The sequence below is a fragment of the Stegodyphus dumicola genome, chromosome 7 (genome assembly GCF_044657685.1).
Source record: "Stegodyphus dumicola isolate Sdum_Otavi_A_Nest chromosome 7, ASM4465768v1".
Classification (NCBI taxonomy): Eukaryota; Metazoa; Arthropoda; class Arachnida; order Araneae; family Eresidae; genus Stegodyphus; species Stegodyphus dumicola.
Window position 1 is genome coordinate 42,636,354 of NC_140774.1, and position 27,521 is coordinate 42,663,874.

The 27,521-nt window shown below is 32.0% G+C and overlaps 1 protein-coding gene across 1 annotated transcript; it reads left to right on the top strand.

The window, feature by feature from the left end:
- Positions 1-2,882: 2,882 nt before the first annotated feature.
- LOC146996168 (uncharacterized) lies at positions 2,883-7,186 on the top strand. Its single transcript, XM_085819762.1, has 2 exons — positions 2,883-3,102; positions 5,288-7,186. Exons 1-2 carry the CDS (start codon positions 2,947-2,949, stop codon positions 5,894-5,896), a joined length of 765 nt encoding a protein of 254 aa, XP_085675888.1. The 5' UTR covers positions 2,883-2,946; the 3' UTR covers positions 5,897-7,186.
- Positions 7,187-27,521: the final 20,335 nt, after the last annotated feature.

Consider the following 27,521-nt stretch of genomic DNA (forward strand, 5'->3'; position numbering starts at 1 on the left):
TTCGCATCCTTCACTCGTTCATCACTGAGAGGAACTTTAAAGTCTGTGTCAACGATGCTCTCTCCATTGAAAGGAAAATTAAAAGCGGCATCCCTCAAGGTAGTGTTTTGGTCTTGTAATGTATATTTTCTACGCTGCTGATTTTCCCAAAATTAGCTCTACCAACTCCATCCCTGCCTTTTATGCCGACGACACGGTTATTGCCGTGAAATCAGCTAACCTCAACCACGCCATCAAAGTCCTACAGAATTTTACTCCATACATCGAAAACTGGTGTGGTAAATGGAAGATCAAAATTAATGCAAGTAAATCACAACTATTGCTCATCAGAAGAAGACAACGAAACCGCCCTGTAAATAACAACCTTCTCCTGTTTAACGAAATTGTTCCCATAGTTCGCCACGCCAAATACCTCGGGGTCAATATTAATGATAAGCTTACCTAGACAACGCACATTAACGATGTCAGGAATCAGTCCTGAAAGTCATTAATTGTCTCCTACCTATCTTAGGAAAATACTCCAATCTTGATCTACGCAGGAAACGACTTAGCTACTTGACTGCTGTGGATCCATCCTCACATATGCATCTCCTGCATGGACTGCGGCAAAACCTGCCGACGTTAATAAACTGCAAATTGTGCAAAATAAATTCTTGAAAATCGCTACAAACGCCCCTTACTATGTAAGGAACTCTGTGTTGCATAGTGATCTACGTATTGACACCTTAAAAGATTTCCTGCACAAGAGCAACGAAAACGTTTTTCAAAAAGCATTTAACTGCAGTCAGTTAAACTTTTTTCAAACCTTCAACTGTGAAACCCTTGCAGAAGACCAATTTCTACGCCCGTTTGCTGCATTTTCATTAAATGCAGACGATAATCATCCTACTTAATTTCCCAAAATCAAGCAGCATTCGTCGAAGCCACAGTTCGGGAGGGGTGACCCCTCACGTGACCTAGGACTTCGAAAATTTCTATCTCTGCTTTGGATCATTCAGTGCTACTGAAATGACTGCACATATATGTACATATTTTACTTTATTTTTATTCGATTCAATGTGTATATATTCCTCAATAAGCTATTTACAACTGCATATTTTCTGTCAACTGAGCACTAGTGAGACTGATGAACTCTGTGCTAAGCCACGCCCAGTGCTCATAAATTTTGGGCTTTGCAGCAATTTCACGAACTGTTAGTGAAAACTTCTTGTGAAATCCATTGACTAGGACTCTTACCCTTCAGAGAAAAATATGTTTTCATTATTTGAATGAAAAATATTAAAAAAAAAGTTTTCTCACAAATTTACTGCCCCAGCCAATGCCGTGAACCCCTAGCCATCACATGACATGGCTCCACTTTTGACTTATATTCTGTAAATACTCATATTTAACCAAGATTCAATTATGGAACTTCTATCGGAATAACTATATTTTATTTTTGACTTTCATCATTTCAACTTTTATGCATATTTGTATCTGATTTGTATTTTACACCACCCCACGATGTTACACTCTTTAGTGGCAAAGTGCCACATTTTCACATCTTGTCTCTGCGACACTTTTGTTCTGTTTTTTGTACTTCCAGGAACCCATACTGGACGACAACTGGCAAAAAGCCTGCAATCCACTCAGACTAAGTCCAGTATAACAGCGGAAAATGGAATGGAATGGAATGCTTTCCCTTTCTAGTAATTTCGTTTTCCTGATGAGGAGGTACCTGTAGCTGCCCTCGAAATCGATTGAGTGTTTTAATAAATGTATGCGAAATACAAGGTTGTTATTGCGATTTTGAATATGAATATATTATATTTTACAATGCGTACCTTTAAAAAGTTGTTAATTAAACAACAATTTCACGATTTCGTAATATCATACAAAGCAAAAACACGCTCTAAACTATCAGTATTTTTAATTAAAAAAGAAATAAATATCACAATTTATTAGCGGAAAGAAGACTTTATTCGTAGAAAGGTTTATTTAAACATTTAACAATAAGTTGGGAGAGCACAGTCAGCGCTTAAGAATACCTCCTGTTACAGAATTACGTGAGCGAGGTCAAGAAAGGTCATGGTGGGGGGGACTGAGAAATTTCTTGGGATCACATTAAACATTTGCTGTTTTGTGTATGTGACATCCGTGCGACATTCGCATCCAAACCACAATGTGACATTTCTGCGACGTTGTACAGTAGTCATAAATGTAATGTGAGAAAAATGTAACATTGAGATGTTACTGCAACGTTATAACAATTAAGTGTGCTATATGGATTAAGACAAAAAAAACATTAATCGTGAAATTCCTGTTCACAAATAGTTTAGAAACATGTAACCGTTTAGAAAATTTCCATTTGGCAAAAAATCATACGTAAAATTACGCTTACGTTCCTTCACATACCTGAAGCTTTGGAAAGGCATTTCTTTTTGCATTTAAATTATCTATTAACTCTTTTTATTTATTTTTCTGTGCTCTTTACTAATTGCGCTATCCAGTTTAACGCTTAACAGCAGCGGAAGTTTTCGAGAATTTTCACCATTTACTCAAACTGTTTGGTATTTTTTTTTTTTTTTCTCAAGCCATCTTTCGTGATAAGCAAGTGCGAAACAGCACTTTTGAAAACAAACTGTTCCCCTTCCCCTGAGCCCCGAGCAATGTAGAGGTGAGACAGACTGGTGCTATGCAATAGACGTCGCTTCCGCACGGAATTTCCACTTCATTTTCCGCCAACGGAATTTGAAGGGGTCAGACCAGTACCTCCTATATACGAAGCCAAGGCTCTAGGGTTGCTTGAACGGTCTGACGTCATCTAAGTCGTCATTCCTACCATCTTCCTCGCGGCAAAGAATGAAAGAATATACTTCGGTGTCGTAGCGTAGTGAACTGACTCTTGTTTGAAAGCGTAGCCTAATAGAACATTTTTCATTTAAATTACTTTATTTATTTTTTATTATGCCACATAAATGCTGTGTTGCAACATGCAAAGGAAATTATAAGAATGGCCCGAAGGTGGCTGTATTTAGTTTTCCTACGGAAGAACAACTGAGAAAACAATGGATTTGGAACTGCAAACGAAAAGATGGATTCAAGCCTACGAAACATTCAAAGGTAAGCATGCATTTCATTTTTAAATTAGAAAATTCCTGAAAGATTAATGTCATTGAAAGAAACATGACTTGAAAATGTGAAAACAAAAAATTCTGATTGCAAGGGAAATAATTTACTAAAGTTCCATTGCATTCAACCATAGAAAATAAAACGGAAGTTTTAATTACTTTCTATACAAGCATAGTTATATATTTATTTACTAGGCAGAAATTTCTCTTATCCCATTATGAATGAGTATTATTAATGAATTCTTTCAGTAATTTATATTTTCGGCGTCGGGATCTTTATAACACGCACATTGATTTGGGATTGATTAATCTTTCAGGAATTTATGTTATACAGAGCTTATACTGAATTGTAAAGTGATTATAAAATGGACCCTTTTCTCAATAACTAGTCAATAGAAAATCCACCAACCTTATAATGTTCATATTATAACTTTAAGTAGATAAATATAAAATGCTTCAAGTCGTAATTTTAAAGCCGTTAATTTAAAGTTGTTTTAGATATAAGTATTTAACTGTTTGGGTATACTATTTCTTTTGATTTAGGTAAGTCTCGTTCCACCTATTTTATTTTTATTTTTTTTCTTTTTAAAACTGAATGTATGCAATGCCCCTTTATTATATGCTAGGAGCATTTGAGAATGCATTTTGCTCGTAACTCATGTGAACAGGAAATTAATGCTAATTATACAATGTTCTAAACTTTATTAATTCTAAAATCCTTAAAAAAATTATGAAATATATGTAAAAGAAAACAATCGTATAAATGGACTAGTTTTGACAGTAATTATAATTTCTGGAATAAGTTACAAGGTGTTTAAATTAAACTGTCTTGTTCAAATAATATTGCCTAAGATTGTAAGCTTACTAGTTTTCATATACTAGTTTACATGTTACATAGCTTACTAGTTTACATGTTAGCATAAATCCTAATTAGCCTATTAAATTGTTTCATGCACGCACACATCTATAAAAGTACGAGTTTCTTATGCCAATAACACCTACCTTGTTACAGTGGTTCACTTGCTACTGGCAGTAAGTTCTTGTGGGCTTGAAATTTACATTAATTTCTTATCTAAAACCACTTATATAAGGGGTTTTGTTTATTTATACTTGTTGCAGTGGAATATGAAAATGTTTCATTGTATTAATAAGTTATATAACTTTTAAAATTTCTGAAAAATGTTAAGAAAATTATATGGAAAATAAGCAATCTAGTGAGCCTTCCAATGTCAAACACGATTGATGAATGTGAATATTTCACTCCAAAATTACATAAGAATAGCCTAAAATATTTAATTACTGCAAATAAACTGTTAAATATACAAATTCTTGTTTTTTTCTTTGTGTATCATATTTTAGCACTTATACTTGTTTTCAATAATTCAAGAAAAATGAATTTTTTTAATGACTAATGATGTTTTATGCTCTTAAACATTCATAGGCACACAAGTAAATTTGTACTTCTGGTTGTGAACATATCATTTGTAAAAGTGTTTAGAAAAAGAGCCAGTAACTTTATATTTGAATGGTACGAATGAATGTGGTTATTCTTATTCTTATCCATCAACTGATGGTTAATCTTATTCTTTTTATAACTGTATTATCACCATTTTGAATGTAATTCCATAACCAAGTGTTGTTTTCAAATAACTGAAGAAAGAAATATTTAGGATGTAGCAATTATATATTACATGAGCAATTGTATGTTACCTGAGGATGTATCAATTAAATATTACTTATGTTATATGCATTTGACATATGACAACAAACATGTGCTAATTATTTGCACTTTTCAAAACTTTATGACAGCATCCATGGCTCGTTTTAGCCCAAAAGAGTTAATAGTTTTGTTTTAAGATTTTGCATTATTCACTCTAAATGGCTGCATCACTTTTTTGCGTTGTGAACTTTAAATGGCTATATCTCTTCAAATTGTTACCATCCAAACATTATCGCCCTGTATTATTTTTAAAAAAATTAAATGATGAACGTTTTCCACAACGGTAACCCTTCCCTTAAGCAGATAGCTCTTGAGTGCTTTGCCATGATTAAATAAAAATACAATAAAACCCTTAATAGACTGTGCATGTATTTAAAGGATGGCGAATGCTTACGATTTTATAATTGTTTAACCTTTTGATGCATGTTTATTTATTTGTTCTTTTTCATATTAAAAGGTGTGTGAACTTCACTTCAAGCAAGAGGATGTTCTGAGGCAAACTGAATTCTTTGATGAGAAAACTGGAAAGAAGATCATTATACCATTGTCATATCCTCGTTTAAAGAATGGTGCAATTCCAAGTCTGTTTCCTGATGGTTCGAGTCATCTTAGTTTCAGTGTTTCATCAAGGGAAACAGCAGAGCATAAAAGACTCAAAGGAGAACAAGATGCACTCGAAAAAGCCTTAGCCTGTAGCTTAGCTGAAAAGGAAGAGTATGAACGAAAACAAATGTTTTATAATTTAGATGAACTAAAAATTTGTTTTAATACTGTGAATTTACCAGATAACTGGATAGTTATACATAGGCCTATACATACTATGATTCTTAATATTTCTAATGACAATCATCCAAGAATTCTAAAATCATTATTTATTGATTGTAATTTGAATATATCTGTAGCAATTAGAAATATACCTATTAAATCACTGAAGCAATATGTAATCCCATCAAAAATTAACAATCTTAAAGATCTTTTAAGTATTTTAGAGAAATTAGACCTATTTGCCTCAAATGATTCATCTGAAGACAGTATTCAAAATTATTTACAAATTGTAAATGAATAAATGACAATTTTAAAAGAGAAAATTCCACATAAAAACAATGAAATAAATTTTCTCCTTGAGCAACTATCAAACTTGAATTCAGAAAAACAACAATATAGGTATTCTGCAGACTTTCTAATATTTTCCACTTTACTTCGCACAATTTCACCACATGCATATAATTTTATTCGAAATTCAGAAAATATTATTATGCCTCATCCACGGACCATTCAGAAAATTTTTTCAGATTTTAATATATATCCAATAAATGAACAATACAACCAAAAGTTCCTAAGCTACATAAAATTTAAATTTTAAGAACTATCAGAAAAAGATCTGTTTGTTATTTTAATGATTGATGAAATTCATCTAAATCAAGCATTTGATTATAAAGGTGGTAATTTGTGTGGAATGGCATATAATTGCAAAAATGCTGCGTCTAGTGCATATGTTTTCATGATTCGCAGCCTATTATCTGTTTATAAGGATGTTGTACATATTTTGCCGGTGAAAACACTTAGTGCGGATAATTTGCATATTTATATTAAAAAAATTGTTGTGGGATTAGAAAATATTGGGTTTAAAATTATTGCTATTGTCACTGACAATAATTCGATTAATAAAAAGGCTATGTCTCTGTTTTCAGAACCACCTAAAGTTAGTATTGTTTATCAAAACCCTGTGGACAAATCTAGGCCAATGTTTTTTATTATTGATACAGTGCATATTTTAAAATGCATTAGAAATAACTGGATAAATCAAAAAAATAATAATCAGAGTATGTTTTTCCCAAGTTTTGATGATGCTTCACATATTGAAACTGCATCTTTTTCTTGTATTAAAAAATTACATGAATCTGAAACTGGTAAGTTATTAAAGTATGCTTATGGTCTGACAATAAAAGCTCTATATCCAACTAACTTAGAAAAACAAAGTGTAAAGCTTGCATTGCAGATTTTTAATAATAATGTTGTTGAAGCATTATTTTCTTTTGGGCAGCAGAAAGAAATAATAAATTTCCAAGAAACTGGAAACTTTATTAAAATAATAAACACATGGTGGTCAATTGTAAATGTGAAATCTATTTTTAAAGGGGTTCATAAAAATAATGTATTTGAAACACCTTTCACTGTGGCAGAAAATGATGAAAAATATGTTTTTATGAATAACTTTTTGAATTGGCTAGATAGTTGGAAAAATTTGAATTTAACCTCTGGTTGCCTAACCAAAGAAACTCACTTTGCAGTATACCATACAACGTATGCTTTAATTGAGATATCAAGGTATTGTATAAATGAGTTGGGTTTTAAATACCTTGGAAAAATACAAACAGATATGTTACAGGCTAGATTTGGTAAGTAGAGGCAACTGGCTGGAGCTCACCATAATATTTCTATCAGACAGGTTTATGAAATAGAGGGTAAATTAAGACTTCAGAGTACATTATCAACCCTAATAAATTCTTCAAAATTTGGAAATATTCCTCTTCATGTATCTGATTTTAAAGACACCGAAGAACAAACTTTTGATGACACTGATGTACAAACATTCATAGATGAAATAACAGTTGAAGATAGTGATATACACGACATAAAATTGGATGTACCTATTTTGACTTATATAGCTGGATATTGCTGTTATAGTATGCTAAAAAAGTTAAAATGTGATGTATGTAAATCCAATATTACTATTGATAAGGAGTTAGCTTTAGAAAACGAAAATATTCATTCATGGATTAAGGTTTTTGATAGAGGTCTTATGTATCCTCATCCTGATATTTTACATGCTGTTATATACAATTTTATTGTTGTTAAGAAACTTATTTCAGATGAATATGAGCAAAAATTTTTATTTTCGGCAAATCCACGAGTTACAGTGTATAAAATTACTCTAAATTTACTTCATGAAAAATTTTTTTTAGATTGAATGACTGTCCTAAACTTCATGACCCTCAAATTATTTTGAAAAACATCATACAAGCATCAACGAATATTTTTCTAAATAATTACTGCAAAAAGTTGAATGATAATCTTTTAAGTAACAATTTAAATAAGCAACGGAAATTGAAAACATTAAAAAAATAATTTATGCATACAGCAGAAATGACATATACTATGTTTATAAGTTAGTAAACTTTATAAAATAAGATAGTGACACTAATCTATTGTTTCTTATTATCTTCAGACTTAACTTGTAATTCATTTTATTTAAATGAATATTTTTTGCAGAATGTAGATAGTATGTTAAATAAAAAAATAGTGCTTTTTCTATTTGTGTTGTGAAATCTTTACCAACTCTTTCAAAATGCATGCACACGCACAAAAAAAAAAAAAAAAAGCATTTGTAATAGTTAACTAATTATGACAGTAAAGTGCTAAAGTTGTTAAGTCTCTTATATAATATCATTTTGTGCAAAATAGGTGTATTTATTGTAAACTAGAGAAATATTGATTTTTGAAGATAAAATACTTTGCCAATTAATATTACTATTGTTTAGATTTTGAAATCAGTATCTTGCAATTTTTTAATATTATTTTAATTGAAGCAGACATGTTTATTACATTAATTTTACACTGTAAGAAGAAAATAAATACAATTTGTTTTTACCTACAATTCCATATGAGTTATTTTTATAGATATTCATGCATTTTTATGGAGGAAATTCACTGTATTCTTATACAATATTTTCATTGTAATACATGCTAAATTCTGTCAAAACTAAAATGAAATACTTTGGAATTAAAATTTCTAATGATGTGGTTGTACATATACAGGGGAAAACTTATCAAAAATAAATTGAGTAAAAAAATATTTTTAATCCTTCCCAGCTGTAAGGCTTCATACTAAACTATTTTGATATTAAAGAGACTTAACTGTAATAAAAAATAAGTAGCATCAAGTTACATAAATAAATAGTCATCCCACCCTTTTTCCCACTGTAGTATGCAATGCCATTTCCTATTACTTCCAGTTATAAATTTACTAGTACAAAAAATTCAGGCCAAAAATAAATAAATAAATAAAATCCTTTTTATATGTTTTGCATCCTAATTGTGTTGCTTTCCTTTAATAAAAATCTGAATTATTTTGAAAATTTTAAATCTTACTTTACATCTTAACAATCAGGCTATATTTATTTTCATTTCTAATAGGAAAATACATAAAACTTGTTATTCTTTCAATTCTAAGAATTGAGGACATTTGATCTATTTAGATGTTTTAAAAGTTCCTACTGATTACCCTGATAAAAATTCTAGTAAGTACATATATAAACTTCATATTTATCATTTGCTAAAAAATTCTCAAATAAGTTACAATGAAATGTTTTCAGGAACAAAAATTTACAAGTTACAAAAAAAATTATATGCACATAATTAGACAAAAGGGATGTTACAAACATTTAACAATAAGAATGAAACATAAGAATTTTGAATTCCTAACAAGTGTCAAGTTTGTTGAATTTTTACAATTTTTCTTTTTTTTTTTTTTTTTTATTATTGGGGAAGATGCAGTTATGTATTCTCAAATAATGATCTAATTTAAGATGGCTAAATATATGAAATACCGTATTTTAAAACTACCAATGAATAAATATTGATAGATGCTAAAAAATAGTATTTTTCAAATCATTCTCCAGGTTTCTCATCTGTTAAGAAATTCAGTCCCACACTGAAGTGAAAAAAAGGCGGAAAATGACTAAACAATTATGTGTAAATTTGTATTTACGAGAAACAGAAAATGCCGTTATAAATTGATTAAAATTAATTTAAGGATTTTTAGTGTTACTTGCTTAATTATGCGTTATCCTCTTTGTTAATAAGAATATATTTAATAATATATTTAATAATGGAAGAAAATATTTAATAAAATATATATTCTTCAGAAAGCAAACCAGCATCAGCCAGATATTCAGTATATATTTATTACTACTAATCTGAAGTATGTTGAATTAATTTCTTTACTATACTATTATTATTTTAAGCGTAAAAATATATAAGGAAAGTAAGGTTAGGTATTTGAAATTAGAAAATGCAGTCGATGAAATCAAATCGGAATATATATCTTTGCACACACACATATATATATATTTAAAACCAAACGATACAGTAAGCCTTATGCAAGGAAATAAAAACTACTTTTCATTTTCTCTCCTCTTAAAGGAATAACAGCGATAAGTGCTTTCATGTGGCAACCATGCTTTCTGTACATAAGGACGACTTTAGTGACGTAGTGTGCGGCGTGCCGTGGCTTCGTTTATAGGAGGTACTGGTCAGACTCGTTCTCCCGGCTGCTGTCGAGTGAAAAGAGAATTACGACTAGGTTTCCGACATCGATCTCGACCGGTGTCCAGACTAGACCCCCTACTCTTCCCTCTGCAGAAAAAAATAACCGAATGCTTTCTAAAACCTGTAATTTGCAAAAGCAAGGGAGAAATTTTTGGTTTAACACCAGGGTGTCTGGGTCCGAGACTTTACCCCTCAATCGAATATCATAAGCAGTTTTCGAAAGATAGGAAAAAAAATAACTGAAGATATCAGTAGCAAGATAAATTATACAAAACAATAAGTACATATTTAGAACACAAATTACATTTTTTTTAAACTTGAGGTTTTTAAGGTAAGTTAAGAATAGATGGATCGTGCAAAAAACTCAAGATGTCTTGAAAATGCTATCTGGAGTAGCTGAGAAGTGCTGTCGAGCTGGTGAATAAACCTGCCAAGCTAAGAAATTCGTTAATACACAATTAATACATAGAAAAGAGGAAAAGTGCATATCTTAAGGTATACTATAGTAAAAGGAATTCAGACAGAGATTTTGCATGCAATAAATTGAGTGGGAAAGCATACATAGTATTAAGCTATAACACAGTAAGTAATAGAAAAGCACAAACACACAACTCTGTGATAAATACACAAAAGGCTGGTTTACAAATTTGAATGCCCACGGGCTGTGTAAACAGCAATGAGTATATATCGGATACAAAACAATAACACAGTAAATTCTAAGAAATAACATTTTCACAATTGTGTACATTAAAAATTATTAATACATATCAAGAATTACACAGTATTTTGGGTGCGGAAAATGTCTTCAAACATTGAGAACAGAATAGAGTTTATCGATTGCCTGTTCAGCTGCTTGTAGTTCAAGCATTTAGTAGCTGCTTGTAGTTCGCAGAGATTACGTCCTTTAAATATGCTATGAAGTTCCTTGAAGAATTTAAGTACATTGACTGCATTTACACCCACATTAGTGGTTTGCTTTTTCATATTACCATTATTTGGAACAGAACTATTTGACATATTTGAATTTATAGTATTATTATCATAAGTTTTGCCTTTTGCCATACTGGCATAACTAATACCAGAGACAACATGAGCATTTTTGTTTACAGTATTGTTATCAGCTACAAATTTTGGTATATGAGATTTAGTATTTGCATTAACAAATGTCTTAATGGATGAAAATTTAGGATACCCACGATAGTTCGCGGTGTGTCCTGACTATTTACAGTTAGAGCAGATAACATTTTTGAGCCTTTTGGCCGTGCAATTTTCAATTTTGTAAGACCCCGCGCTTTTAATGCACCAAGGTTTCAATTTATATCTATCAGATGAATGGTGGAAGTGTTGGCAGTTATAACACTGCACAACACTTCCACCATTCATCTTGCCAACACTTCCACCATTCATCTGATAACACTAGGGGCGTTATAAGGAGGTAACACTTACATAGAAACACATAAAAAATGACAAAACGTATATTATATCAATACCAGGTCGATTTTCTACTTGGATTTCGAAGAGTGGCATTTGAACTTTAGTTTTAAATTTGTACATTTGTGATACCTTAAGTACCTTATATCCAAGTTTTTGTAGTTCCTCTTCAATATCATCTTTGGGACAGTCAATGGGGAGACTCCGAAAAACTAGCTTAATACTTGGTTTGACCATAAGAGGCTTAATTTTAAGGGGCACAACTTCCATAACTTCGTGCTCACCCTGTATGTTCATATTATCAGTATCATTAGAAGTATTGACCAGATCTTTGTTAGCCAGACTTTCAAATTTATTACTAACAGGAATGTTAGTATTAGGTTTAATTAATTTAGTTGGTATGGCCACATTACGAGGCTGCTTAAAGCCATCACCATCATTAATATCGTTAACACTGCGCTTAGATTTTTTAGGTCTTTTTTGTTTTGGACTATTAACAATACCAACACTCTGAGTATTAGATACACAATTTACATCAATTTTAGCATTGGATCTGATTTAGCATTTTTAGTACACATAGAACGTCACTCTTGAACGAGAAGTAGTTTAGAGACATTTAATGATTTGTTTTAGTTTCTTTGTGTGGTAATGTTATCTGTATTCCATGATTTTTTTAGTTGTAGTTTTCATTTGGTTTTAGATGTAAAGGTTAATAAACATGAATTTAACTAAAAGATTAGAACACCTCAGTTCCTTGTGTGAAAATGCTTGTTATTAGAGCCTAATATATTGTTTCTTTTTGGGAGAGCGGACATATTCTTCAAAACCTCAATTAATGCTAAACATGAACAGTGATGCCAGTCACATCAAGAAAATTATTTCGTTACATTTTTTGATTGAAAATTGTTTACGTTTCTGTGTTAGAATGGCGCCAAAATGGATGATGTAGTTTCGAATCCAAGCACTCTCGGTCTATTCAAACTAAGCTGCACACATTTAATAATATAACATTCACACGTAAACATTTAGAAATAATTCAGCAATACAGATAAGCTTTAAAATAAGAATTACAACCGTTACAGGTCAGCTACGCTTTTAGCGACCGAATTCTACAGACGACAAATCTCAAAAGCGTATTGCCAATGCAGGGCAACGAAAAGTGGAAATTAATTCGATAGGCGTGGAAGTGAACATACTCCCACCCTATCAGGTTTAGTCCTGATACACAGGCAAAGGTGAAAGTTTATTACTTGGCCTTTTGACGACACCAGTTTTAGTTTTCACTGTAGCTACGCGAACTAATCCGCTCTTGCCCGGATAGACATCGATGATCCGCCCTATAGGCCAAGCTAAAGGTGGAGATCCATCTTCAATGACAAGAACCACCGTATCGACCTCCAAGTTGGGTTTGGTGTGCTGCCACTTGGATCTCTGCTAAAGAGAAGTCAAGTATTCCCTTTACCAGCGATTCCAAAATCCACGTCGTAGATTCTGTACAAGTTCCCACCTAGAACTCCTAGAGCGAACAGACTGGTGTGTCTCTGGAAAGGAAGTCGAAGTATCACCTGTAATAAAATGAGAAGGGGTTTAAACATTAATAGAGTCAATATCAATAATTTGTCGTTCACGTAAGTAAGTGGACGTGAATTGAAAATAGCCTCGATCTGGGTAAGTAGTGTTGACAACTCTTCGTAAGTCAAGAGAGTCAATTTCAATACCCTTCTCAGATGAAATTTCGCTGAGCGAATGCCGGCTTCCCATATTCCTCCGAAGTGGGGTGAAGCAGGCGGTATAAAATGCCATTCAATAGATGACTTAGTTCTCGGGACACTGATTCCGTTGCATACAAGGAAGACCAAATCTGATCTAGCTCTTGTAGTTTTCAGCATGCTCCCACAAAATTGGTACCGTTGTCACTGTAAATGTGCCGTGGTGCACCGCGACGTGAAATGAAACGTCTAAGGGCCGCGATAAACGAGTCTGCCGTCAGGTCACTGACTGCTTCTATATGCACAGCTTTAGTCGACAAGCAAACAAACAAAGCTATATAACCTTCCGTTGTTTTAGAACCACGACACTTATTAAATTTAATGGTAATAGGGCCAGCGTAATCCACACCAGATGCGAAAAAACGTCGTTCCAAAGTCACACGATGTTCAGGTAAGTCACTCATCAATTGCGGAGTTGAAGCAGCTTTAAATCGATGACATATTAAGCAATGGTTGACACAACTGCGTATCAGTCTCTTCCCTCTAATTAACCAGTAAGATTGCCTGATGAAGTGTGATAATAAATAAGGGCCAGCAGGAAGGTAAGTAATATGAAGTTCTTTCACTAGTAATTCATTAAATTTATGTTGAGAAGGAAGTATGACAGGATGTTTGATGCTAAAGATGCTAAAGATAATATATAATGCTAAAGATGAATTTCAAAGACGTCCTCTCACCCGTAAGAGACCCTCTTTATCTACGGATGGATACAGAGAACGTAGTTGGCTCTTCTTGGGTAAAGGTTCCTATTCCTTAATACATTGCAAATCACCTTCGAAATAATGATTCTGAATTCAACGAATAATGAACTATTCTGCTACTCGAATCTCTAGAAATGTTAGCGGCATAAGGCAGCTGGAGTTACGTGAAATGTTCTGAGTAACATGATGCTTCTTGCAATTAGTAATAAATCTTTGGTAGTAGGCCAGAATACTTTGGCAATAAGCCAGAATAATTTTACAACGAGAAGAATAATGCTCGAACAAATTAGCTAATAAATCATTCGATTCACGTATATGAGAAATAAAAATAGGATCAGATCTTTGTTCAGCCTTCACTTCGGTATCATCTTCAGATTTTAATTCGTATTTAGGCTGTTTTTTTCTCTTCCTGACGCAACCATGGTGGACCATTCCACCAGCAGGTACCATTTGGTAGGAGTTGAGGTTCAATACCACGAGAAGCAACGTCTGCAGGATTTTGTTTAGAGGGGAACATGATTCCAATGTTTAATAGGTATCACTTCTATAATTTGAGATGTTCTATTTGCCACAAAAGTGTTCCACTTACGTGGATGAGCGGATAGCCAAGACAGAACTACCTTGGAATCCGCCCACGTATAGATTTCGAAATTAAACTTCTTTAAAATGTTCAATAGAGATCGCATTAATCTGGTCAATAAAAATGCAGCACAAAGTTCTAATCGAGGAATGGATACTTGCTTTATAGGCGCGACTTTAGTCTCTGATGCCAAAAGATTAACCTTAACCGTACCATTGCACTTTTGGCGACAGTAAATGACTGCTGCATAGGCCTAAGAAGATGCATCACAAAATCCATGTAGTTGGATAACACTGTCCGTTGTAAGTATGACACATCTCGGAATTTCACAATTATTGATTTGACTGAATCTCTCTTGAAACTTAAACCAATCGTCTGAGATATGCTGGGGAACAAATGAATCCCAGTCGCCTTTAACTAACCATAGCTTTTGGTAGAATATTTTAACGAATATAATGCAATGAGATAGGAGACCTAAAGGATCGAAAATGCGAGCAGATTCTGCCAATATGCGTCTCTTTGTTATACGTGCGTCGAGTTGCGGTGCAGCTTTAAAACTGAAGGTATCAGTAGTTGAATTCCAAAAAAGTCCTAAGACTTTAGAACTCGAGTTAGGAGATATTTCGAAATCGGAATTCAGTGAACAATGCTCCTTAAATTCAGTCAAGAATTCTACAGAATTTGAATTCCACTTCCTCAAATCAAAACCACGTGCATGTAAAATTGAAGATACTTTCTTGCAGACGGATATTGCATCATCAACTGTATTTGCACCTGACAATAAGTTGTCCATACACATATCCTCTTGCAATATACGAGATACATCTGATTCCTCTTTAGAATCTAAAACTACCTGCTTCAGACATCGGGTTGCTAAAAATGAAGCAGAGGAAAGACCATACGTAACCGTTTTCAACTTGTACATGCGTATTTCATGGCTGGAATTGTATCGCGAAAGTATCAATTGATAATTCTGATCTTCAGGGGCCACCATCACCTGAATATACATCGGCTGTGAAAGCAATTTTAGGAAATGAAAATTAATCAAAATCTCAAAAATATCTCTTTGTAATTTTCGGACCTACCCCTAAAAGAGAATTCAATGATATACCGTTTTCAGACTTACAGGACGCATCAAAAACTACTCTTAATTTTGTCGTTGTGCTAGAAGGTTTAATAACCGTATGATGAGGAAAATAAAACTTTTCTGCATCCGATCTGTTAGATAAATCATCATTAATCACAGTCATATGCCCTAACTGTTCATATTCATGTATAAAATCTTTACACTGTTTTTCAAATTCCGGATTGTCTTTGAATTTTCGTTCCATGGAACGCAACCTAGAAATTGCTGCCGGTTTTGAATCACCCAACTTCAAATGCGATTTATAAAATGGAAGTTTTACAACAAATCGCCCATCTGAATTAACAGAATGAGTGTTTTGAAAATGTGATTCTCAAAATTGTTCCTCAGGTGTCAGAAATTCCTTCTTCCCAACATCGACAATATCCTCCATTTCTCAGAAACGCTTAAGTTCGTAATCAATATTTATATTATATTCTAACTTTATGAAGTGTGAATTTGCTGTTTTTTTGGCCTTCCACATTATTTCCGACCTTCCCAGCAATCACACAACCGAAAATTGTATTTTGAGCTACAGGCTCATTTTTCAAACCATATATTTGGCCACATCTTAAAACGAAGAAAAAATAATCAGCTCCTAAAATCAAATGAATTTCTTTAGGTTGAGCAAAATTAGTATCCGCTAACGGAATAGATTTAATGCATTATATATGCTTTACATTAATGACTTGTTCCGGAAATGGCAAAAGTAACCTATTCAGAATGTATGCGTTAACACTAATTATTTCACTATTTAGCCTTGATCCAATCTTTAAACGAATAGAGCCACGAGTCTTGGAAGCTAGCACTCCGCCATTTCCACGCAAAAGTAACCTTTCATTCGTTCTTTTTAACCCTAATCTTCGAACAGCTCGTTCAGAAATAAATGAAATTTTACTTCCGGAATCCAGTAATAATTTAATTTCGATAGTTTCGCCGCTGGACTAAAATGCGAGTGCGAGAACCGTAGGCAAAATCATCGAGTTGCAATTTTGAATCGTGTTACTTGTCACTATCTGACTTTGACCCTCGCGTGGTTCATTCGAAATTCTCTCTGGAATACTTTCGTTTACATTTGGCGCTGTTAAAAGCTGTACGTTGTTAGCTTTAATATATTCAGGCAACAAACTATTATGCGTTTTTGAATTACACAAATTACACTTTAACTGTGAATTACAGCTTTTGATTATATGTGAATTTAAACATAAAAAACACAATCCGTGTTTTCTCACAAAGTTTCTAGCAGTAACATCCAAATTTTTAAATTTAACACATTTATGTAAAGCATGAAGTCCATTTCATTTCGAACATTTAGTATTATTAAATTTAGAATTCTGTAACGTTTTAAAACAAACATTACTATTTTTATGAACGACTTTAGCTTCTGCTTCTTTATTTATGATAATTTCGAGAGAAGAACACCTTAAATTTAAAAACTCAAAAAAATGATTCCAGTGTAGGAAAATCATCTTCCGCTGTTTTCTGTGCCCATAACTTTCGAATTTCTGAATCTACCTTTTGAAGCAACATAAATATTAACAATGGATCCCTAGAAGTTGCTTTGTCACCAAGAGCTTTTAAACCTCTGATAACTTCATCTGAAGTATCAGCTAATTGCCGTAAATTAACATCATCTACCTGTGAAATACATTTTTGATCCAGAAATGCTTCAATTAACGATTGTAAGATTTGTTTCTTTTTAGCGTACCTAGCGAGCAATTTTTCCCATGCTTCTTCATAAGAATTATTTGATAACGGAATATGTTTAATTATGGAAGCTGGTTCATCAGCAAGTGATCCGATCAAATACTGAAATTTCTGTATATTCGATAAAGAAGTATTATGCACTATTGCAACAAATAAATTTTTAAAATTCATCCAGAAAATTAAAGTTACCCAAAAAAATAGGAATATTCAACTTCGGTAACTTAAAGTTACTAATATTAGAATTTTCTGGAACATTTGGCACATTAGCCACATTCAATAAATCTAACAAATTTTGATACTGAAGTTTAAAACTACTTCGATTCAAAATCTTAAATCTCTGACTGCTCTTCCGGTAATGGGCATCAAATTTATCAAAATCTGAATAAATCCTTTCCAAGCGCTCCAGATGCAAAATTACTTCATTTTTAGATAAATCGCAAGTAATACTATTCTGAAGCCTTGTGAAGGCCGCTTTTGCCCTACCACGCAATCTAATTATAGCAGCTTGATCCATAATAAGTAATCGAAGTATCCAAGTTCAAAATGGAAATTAATACAATATATATATATATAAAACTTCAAGAATCAAATTCAGATGTAAATCGAAATAAAAAGCACTTATCTGTATTTGAACTGCTGACGAATTCCCATTCTGGCCGGTGCCTCGAAAAATTGTTTACGTTCCTGTGTTAGAATGGCGCCAAAATGGATGATGTAGTTTCGATTTTAAATATCCTTAATAAATCCAAGCACTCTCGGTCTATTCAAACCAAACTGCATACATTTAATAATATAACATTCACACGTAAATATTTAGTAATAATTCAGCAACACAGATGAGCTTTAAAATAAGAATTACAACCGTTACAGGTCAGCTACGCTTTTAGCGGCCGAATTCCACAGACGACAAATCTCAAAAGCGTTTTGCCAACGCAGGGCAACAAAAACTGGAAATTAATTCGATAGGCGTGGAACAACATTTGTTGCTAGATTTGCTTTGTGGCTACCTAAAGGTGGAATAATTACTCGACAATCCTCCAACCTTTTTGAATGATAATATGCAATTAGTAATCAAAACATATTGTTGTGGTTTTTTTTTTCTTCTGACACCAGTTGTTGCTTTATTTTCTTCCTTCACGTTCGTACGGGGTTCTTAGATTTGGAGTGAATAACTACGACACTTGATGAAGTATCGAAACACACTTTATTGGCCCGTATTAATCAGGACAACTCCATAATCTCGTTCACAGTCGTCGAATTGTTATAAACACGTTGGCACGATCAGCGACACAGCTTTCAGGTTATCAAGCTATCACGGTGGAGACAGCTTCACTGCAAAGCACCAGAGTACAGCTCCCGACTCTGCTTAGTCGTTCTCGGAACTCCACGTACTCTCGAGATTCTCCACGCTACAACTCGCGATGCACTCGACGACACGCAGAGCACAGCTCCTGACTCTTCGGTTCAGTCGTTCCCGGAGCTCAACACACTCTCTCGACGATGCACTAGCCGCGATACACTAAGAGACTCACTCGGCGACCCACTCGGCACTCGCTGGCCGGCTGTCAACTCGATCGTCTATTATTTTCCCTATCCTTATGAATTTTTCTGTAGGGATTGACTTGCTAGACGAGACAACTCGATACTAACTATCTCGCACTCTATGCGATGCACACACTCTCGCCCTCTCGACGAGGCACACTCACTGACTGCGGACCAGCAGGTTTTATATAGCTTTCGGCTTGTGTTGGAGAACATTCTGGGCTAAACCGGTAAGAATTCGTTCCAGAAGGTTCTCCATCCGTCCATGGCATATCGCCAATTTTGTCGCCAAATATAGCAACCCTGCATTCCCTTGCCATTTTTTTGCAATTTGCCTAAAATTGCTTTGCGGGGAAGCTATCTTACCGCGCCTGTACATTTCGTAACACTATAGTAAAGTTCTCAGTTCAAAATAATAATTCAGTTTAAAAGTTCGTTCCAGAAATCTATAAGGTAACTAATCCTCTTCTCTAAAATTTCAGATAGCATATCTGTTATTTTTGCGAATATAATAAATGTCTGCAAACAAGGCAATCATTTCCGAATTTTTAATTCTTGATGCAATCAGAATGATTACTAGTAGACTTCAGGAAATAAGGGAAGACCCTACTTCTATTGATAAGGTATTTGCATTACTTAAGGTACTTGAAGAAATCTTCAGTGGGAGAACTTCGGAGAATTTTATTTAAAATATTTCTTTCCTTACAATGGTTGCTTCCTGTGTGCTGAAGTTATCAGTAGTTAGTTACTTTTGTATGCATTTGGTATACAAAAATTATCTTTAGTATATATATCGCGTATAATTTGTTCGCACGTATCTAGTAATTCAGTAAGTGATGGGTATTTGGAACCTACATTTTCTGTTTTGCATACTGAATCTGTTTATGATTTTTTTATTATTTTAAAATTTGTTATGATGCCCTTGAGATTCACACTGCCTTTATATGTTTAACTTTTTGTTTACGTGCTCACCAGCTTGCCTTACATATTTCGTTCGTAAGAGAAGTGCTATGTGACTGTGGTATTTTTATACTTAGAACATTTTGCCATTTTAGTTACTGTTCCTCAGCATTTAAAATATAGGAATATTCAGATGCAGTATCGATCAAAGCTCGAAGATGAAATTTCTTTCCTTCATGTTGAATGGCAACCACTAAAGTTTGAAGCAAAACTCTTCCTAAAGTGCCTGTTGAAGAAAGAGTACTAATTTCACAATTTTCTTGATTGCACTCGACAGGAACTTTTGATTCCTGCTTAAATTCTGGACAACAATGTAATGCCTCCTACCACAAAACATACATAGAACTTTGCTTTTACAATTTTTAGCTCGATGGTTTGTTTTCAAACATGTAAAGTAACATTTTTTCTCTTTCATAATTTTTCATCATGACTTAAATTTTATGCTTTGTAGCAATCTTTGATGAGATTTTTCAAAGAATATACAATTTACTACATTGTTATTATTTATTTCTTTTGCTCCCGAAAACAAGTTGCTTGCAGTAGGTATAGTAATATCTTCCCTATCCTTATGAATTTTTCTGTAGGGATCACTTTCCTTCATACCTGATTTTCCTAGAGATATTCTTTTTTTCCTTCGACCTCAGCCCTTAAAAAATTTAAAAGCTGTATCAGTCTTGCACTATACGATTTCTCGGTGCTACTTTGGTAGACGGTTGCACGGATTTTGGCATTTTTTTTTTTTTTTTCGAGCAATAGGACTTATGCTAAACCCATTCCTAGACAAGTTATTTATGGTAACCAATACTTTGCTGTCATTTTATTAAAAAAAATAATGCGTTTTATTATGCATAAATTCCGTGTTTTAAATATTATTTATGGCTTCTCAATTTAATTTTGCATTTTTATTTGAAAAATTTTATTGTTTATGATATTTTATGTTATGGATGATGTAATGAATGACGTCACATTACTTTAAAAGTAATTGGTTTTAATATCTATAAATTTAATCTAATATTTTAAACATTATTTATGGTTGTTAAATATTAAAATACAATTTAATTCTGCATTTTTAAAAAAATGATTTTACTATGTATGATTATTTAAATAATTTCAATTCTATTCGTGATGTAATCAGCTCCCTGATTGGTTACAGAATATTTGTGCATTAACGAGCTGTAATCAGCTTTCTGATTGGTTATTTGTGCATTACCGCGCCATTTTAAAATTTCATTATTCATCTCTTCGAATTCTTTAGATTACATTTTTAAAATTATATTAAATTTTTCAAATTTTTTCATTGATATCTAAATTATGATTCCGGTTTTTTTGTGGTCCTTATCAATATACGACAGGTTAAATACTCAAAAAAATGTAAGTACATATTTTTCTTTTACTTTATAATTGTATACTTCAATTTTTATTAAAAAATGAAAACACCGTTTCCAAAAATTGCCGAGATATTTATTGCCACATATGTTTTAATGTTAAATAATTATATTCTATAAAACTTATTTTAAAGAATTTAAATTTAAGTAATATTTTAATTCTTTTAAAGGTTGGTATGATGTTTTTAATTCGATATTAAATTTAAGTACTATTTTAATTCTTTTAAAAGTTGGTATGATGTTTTTAATTCGATATTCAATTTAAGTAATATTTTAATCTAATTAAACGTTGGCACAATGTTTTTATAGCGGTGTTCTTATTCTATTTCTTTGCTATATGAACGCAATAATTTAACCTTGCTTTAGTATTTTATACTCATAGTATATGTATTTATTTAAATTTGCCTGCCATCTTAAAAAACGACATTTTCAACAAAAAATTAATCCATTATTTTTAACGATATTTATTTTTTTAAAGTTTCGAATACTTTAGTATGCGTAAAATACGTAAAAACAGCGTTTTTCAAGATGGCTGACGATTGTAAAAGCCGCGCCAACATAAATCGCCAAAAATCCGTGCAACCGTCTACCAAAGTAGCACCGATTTCTCTTCATTTACTGACTTTCTCAACCAAACTCTCAACACGTCTTCTGGACTACACGACTGCACAAGTGGGAAGAGCATTGCAGAATATTTTTCTGAGGTCATCCCAATGGATTCTAATGATCTGAGGTGGGATTCAAGTTTATAATATAATTGAGTGATACTAAGCCTTAATTTGGTAGCATTTTTAGCAACTAAAATTAATAGTTCACGAACATAATATTCCACTAACAATTGCTCAGGACCAAATCTTGCTTAGAGGCTTTCAATCGCTTTTTTATAATTTTCTGCCGTAGGTGGATAGCTATCGATAATCTCATTCCTTGTACCTGGCGACATACCACTGTATTAAATATTGGAATTTGTCTTCCGATTCCACTTCTTTATGATCGTGAATTCGTTTAAACTGATTTCAAAAACATAACCATTCTTTAACTTCACCGCTAAATTTCATTATTTCAAGTTTGGGAAGTTTTATTTTTGATTTCTCATTACTTAATATATTCCTGTTTTTGGTTGTGATTTACTTTCTATGAAAGAATTGACGCGAACTATAGCTTCATCAAATTTTACTTTACTACAGATTCAAATTCGTCAGAATAACTTTTACCATTATCGTCTGCATTTAAAGCAAGTTCTAAAATTTCGTTATCAAGAGTCATTAAATCAGCACTAATGCGTTATAAAGTAGCTAATTTAATCTTAACATCACTTATTTCTATATTTTCATCAGCAAACAGAGACATTAAACTTTTATATGTCTTAGTAAACGATGTTCGTTTACTAAGACATATCGAGACTAAGACAACGAGATCGCTTCTTAACAAGATGCCCCATTGCAAACCAAAACCGAAAATTCAATTAAGTATTTCTTAGATAAAGTACTCACTTCTTATATTTAATTAGGTACTGAGGGTCACCAAATGTTAGATACGACAATAAATGTACACTATTTTGTCCATTCATCAACTCATTTCTACCTAAATAATCTCTGTAAGAATTTAAATACAACCAAACAAGTTTATTCTACCAAAATAATAACATTTTACAACTGTTGCCACTAAATGCAAAACTAAAAAAGAAAATATTACACTGGTTGAATGTATATAAAGAATGCTATACTTTACAGCATTCTTAGTGGAAAATAAATTTGTGTAAAATGATCTAACATGAGCATAGTAGGTTGTTAATGTTTAAGATATATGACGGCTATGATGAATGTTACAGTTTAAGAAATGTATATATCATTCTAATACTTCAGATTTTCTCGTGTTTAATCTTAGGTGTGTTCTATTTTTGGCAAGAAGTTTACTTTAAAACAAAATTTAAAACAACACCTAAAGATCCATACAGGAGAACGTCCCTTTCAGTACGTGGAATGTGGAATGCCTTTCTATAGACATATGAGAGTTCATAGTAAAAAAACACCTTTTCAATGCAGTATGTGCTTCAAGATATTCACTCGTATTGACAATTTAAGAGTTCATGAAGCGATTCATCTCCGAAATTTTACTTGTGCGATATGTATGCGAGTTTTCTTGAAAACAAGTAATCTGAATAGACATTTGAAATCTCATGAAAGAACCTTCAGATGTAGTGTATGTCCTAAGAAATTTAGTGAAGATAATAGTTTGAAAAGATGTTCTCATCTTAAAAGTTGCAGTGAATGTTCAGAAGTTTTTTCAAGTAACAAGGATTTGAAGAGACACATGAAATCCCATGAAACATTTTGTTAAATGTAGCAGCTGTACAAAAAGATTTACTGACGTTGATGCTTTGAAACAGCATGAAACTTCTCATCCCAGTGTTCACAAGTGTGTAAAAGAGAAAGTGATCTGCTACGCCATATTCGAATGGAACATGGTCTGACACCAGCCTTGCAGATACGAAGAAAAGTTGACCCTGTTGTGCATGTAAGTCTACTAAAATCATAAGTCTTAATGGTATGTTCTCAATTGAGTCAATTTTCTCTAACATAGAGAATGACCAAGATTTGGGTGTTTCTTGAATATATAAAATTGCAACTTGTAGAAAAATTGAGTTATGATGTAGACACATATCGGTGTCTGAAATGGTATGTAGTAGTTACTGTTAAAATGAGTCGTGAGTGTGAAAACGGAAAAATAGAATACATTCATCCACGTTTTCGTAGAAGTGTTTCAACTATTTAAAGGGCATGATATAGAAAGAGAGACTGAAGAAGCAATAAAAAAATAAAAATGAGCTTTGATGAATTTTTCGAACGTGGCTTAATGTGGGTATTGATAAAAGTTGTTCAATGCGAACTCAATAATATAACATATAGACCTCTTTCTGTTAACAGTTAGTTATTTAGATACAATAAAAGTAAGACTATTAAACTTTAACACATATACATGTATTGAATGATGCTATTACATTGATTAATGCAAATAACTGATGATACATGTATTAACATAGTGAATTCTAACTTTTATGAAGCTCTAAGCATTACTACAAATATCATTTATAAAATGTTTAAATTAATTTTGTTTGATATATACAAATATAAAAATATCTTATAAAGTATTTTCTCCCTCCTTCTCGTATGCCTTCGTGGAACTGGAAGCACACTGTTTTCGTCTATATTATTCGAGAATGCATAAAAGTTTAAATATTTTAGAAACATAATATAGTTTGGGGTAAAATATCTCTTACTCTGTCTTTCTTCGGTTCACGTGGTAATGTATGCTGGCAAAAATCTGTATATTCGTAAGGGTTATACAAGTATCATGTTTTTGACAATCTTCCGTTCATAATAAAATATATTCGTAAGAGTTATACTGCGTCATGTTTTTGACAATCTTTCGTTCAAAATAAAATATATTAACTAATAAGAAAATTATTGAAATAAATTAATTAATGAAAACCGAAGTTATGGAAAGAAAACTCTAGAAGCATTTACATATTCAGAAGTTAATCAATGTTCCTTTTCTTAAAAAGTAGCAGGTGTATCGCAATTTGTATTTATATTTCGTTAAAAGTTGAATTTGTAAAACAAAAATTTTTGTGTATGGTCAAATAATTCAGTAGGAAATCCATATCATGAATGAAATTTATGTCTTACATCAGATTAAAAAGGAATATTCCGAATCTAAGTGTTTATGCATATTTAACACAAAATGTTGCTATCTGCATTATAAATTTAACTAAAAAATCTCCTTATAACAGTATGTCGCCTTTAAATTGAGTAAAAATGTCAAGTGTATTTTCTAATGGTATTGATATACGTGCGAAAGAAGTTCTAAAAACGTGAAACGTCGAAAGATGTTTACAAATGAGCAATGTATGATAAGAGTCTCTTTTGTATCTCTAATTAAGTTATAAGTTAAGGGGTGTTTTAAATACAAGAAGATAAGGTTTGTGAAAAATATACTAATTATATTTTGAAATGATTAATAATTAAATATTCGCTTTTTGTCAATTAAGGAAACTTGTAGTATCATCAAATAGAATGTAAGTGAAAGACATTGCGGTTGCATAGTGAATTAAGTTGGTATTATATAGAATTTGAATAAACAAGTTAAGGTTATATGCAAGAATTAAAAGAAAAACAATTTTAAAGACGTATGTTAGAATTAAAAGCAAAATGTTAAAATTTAAAAAGATGCAACTGAGTAAAACCATAGAACATTAACAATTCCCCTTTGAAAAATGATAATTTTGTTACGATACTGAAAAAGTTGGTTTTAAGAATTTCTTTATGCATAATATGCAAAAAATTGCTAGTTTCTTCTAAAAGTTTTCCATGAACGTGGACATGCAAATAGCATAGGAAAAAGGTAAAAGTAGCATAGTCAGTGCCTCTAAAAAACATGAAAAAGTAATGGTGTGAGTGGTGTAAACTCATTTGAAATACTGAAATATGACGTAGACTAAATATCATAAGATGTAAGAAATATTTTGTTATGTGTGGATGAAACACTGAATGTGGTTGTAAAATTAGAAATGAAAATTATGAATGTACTTAATGGTAATCGGCATTTAAAACTAAACACGATGTTAGAAACTTTTGAAGATCTTAAAACTATATGAGAAAAAAATACTTACATTTATATATAAATGATATTAAACTGTAAACTTGTGAATGGAAATTTCTGAGTAAAAACTAAGTCAAATCAAATCATGTAGATGATGAATTATGATTGGAGAATATAGCAAATATATTGAAAATTATGTGGAAATGTCTGAATACGTAGTATATTAAAACAATTCAAATTGTTAAAAAAATTGTCTTATTATCTAAAATAAAATATTAGAAATATGAATTGCGAGACTATGACACACGAAAGCGGTACAATAAGTAAGTTAAACTAGAATTATGAAATATAAACTAAGAAGGGAAATCATAAACATAAGAAAAGTGATTAACACTTATAGACTTAAACTGTTTAAATAAATATATATATATTTGACAATGTAAAGGAAGATATTGTTAAATATGTCAAAGAAATTAGAAATTCTGTAGAAAATTAAGTAAAAGAACTAAGATCGTGAAAAAAAGTTTCTTTTTAAATGTAATTTAAAACAAATTAAAATGAAAGTGTGTATAAAAAAGTAGAAAAGTGGTAAAAAAAAAAAAAAAAAAAAAAAAAAGACCCAAAAAATATGTTAAAATTATGTTTAAAATTACACGATATAATAAACAGTAGTTATGTATATGAAGTTAAAATTCAGAATATATTAAACACTATAGCGTTAAAAAAAGTGTGAAATATCATCTAAAATTAAGTAATGTAACAAATAAAGAGCATGTGCGAGAACAATTAAGTTTGGGAAATATAATATACATATAAGTTAAATTTCAGAGTATGTTGAAAATTATGAAAAGTATGAGAAAAATCATCTAGGAAAATTTAAAAGAAAATATTACAAATCAGAAATGTTAAGTATTAAAAAATATGACAGCAAACAAATATGTTATTATGCAAAAGAAAATATAAGAAATGAAGGGAAGTCTTTTTCTATAATTATTTTCTCTTATACATTGTTTTCAAAGACGTGCATTGAATGGTTAAATATATAAATAAACTTTACAGACTTCAAAACATATTTCTAAAACACATACTTCACTTTATCGTCAACAGAGGGCAGCATGAGCATATCACCAAAATTAAGATGTAGAAAATATTCACTTGGTCCCTTGCCAGTTTTGAAAAACTAAATTTAAATGAAAACTCTTAGCAGCAGGAGATCTACAACTCAACCAGCAGTCTAAAACAACTCAATTTTACTAGTGACGTCATTGACCACGCCCTTGGTGTGATGTTATTGATGACGTTGCACCTGCCACGCCCTCAGCTCCACGGGCTCTCATTCTTATACTACTGCCAGTAACCTCGAGTAAGATCTAGAACAGCTATATATCTGGTAGATGACACTTTTTCTACTAAATGTTCAATGTCTAGCAAGGGAAAATATTGTGTCCTAGTTGCCTTGTTCAAGCGACGGTAATCAATGTATGGTCTTGCCCCTTTTCCAGGAACTTCAACCAGCATGAGTGGAGAGGTAAAATCCGATTCACCTGGTTCTATTACTTT

Bases quoted from the DNA above. Each gene is read 5' to 3' on its own strand.
- LOC146996168 (XM_085819762.1), top strand. From the start codon at position 2,947: ATGCCACATAAATGCTGTGTTGCAACATGCAAAGGAAATTATAAGAAT. The intron at 3,103-5,287 runs GTAAGCATGCAT...TCATATTAAAAG, and splicing joins AGCCTACGAAACATTCAAAG to GTGTGTGAACTTCACTTCAA.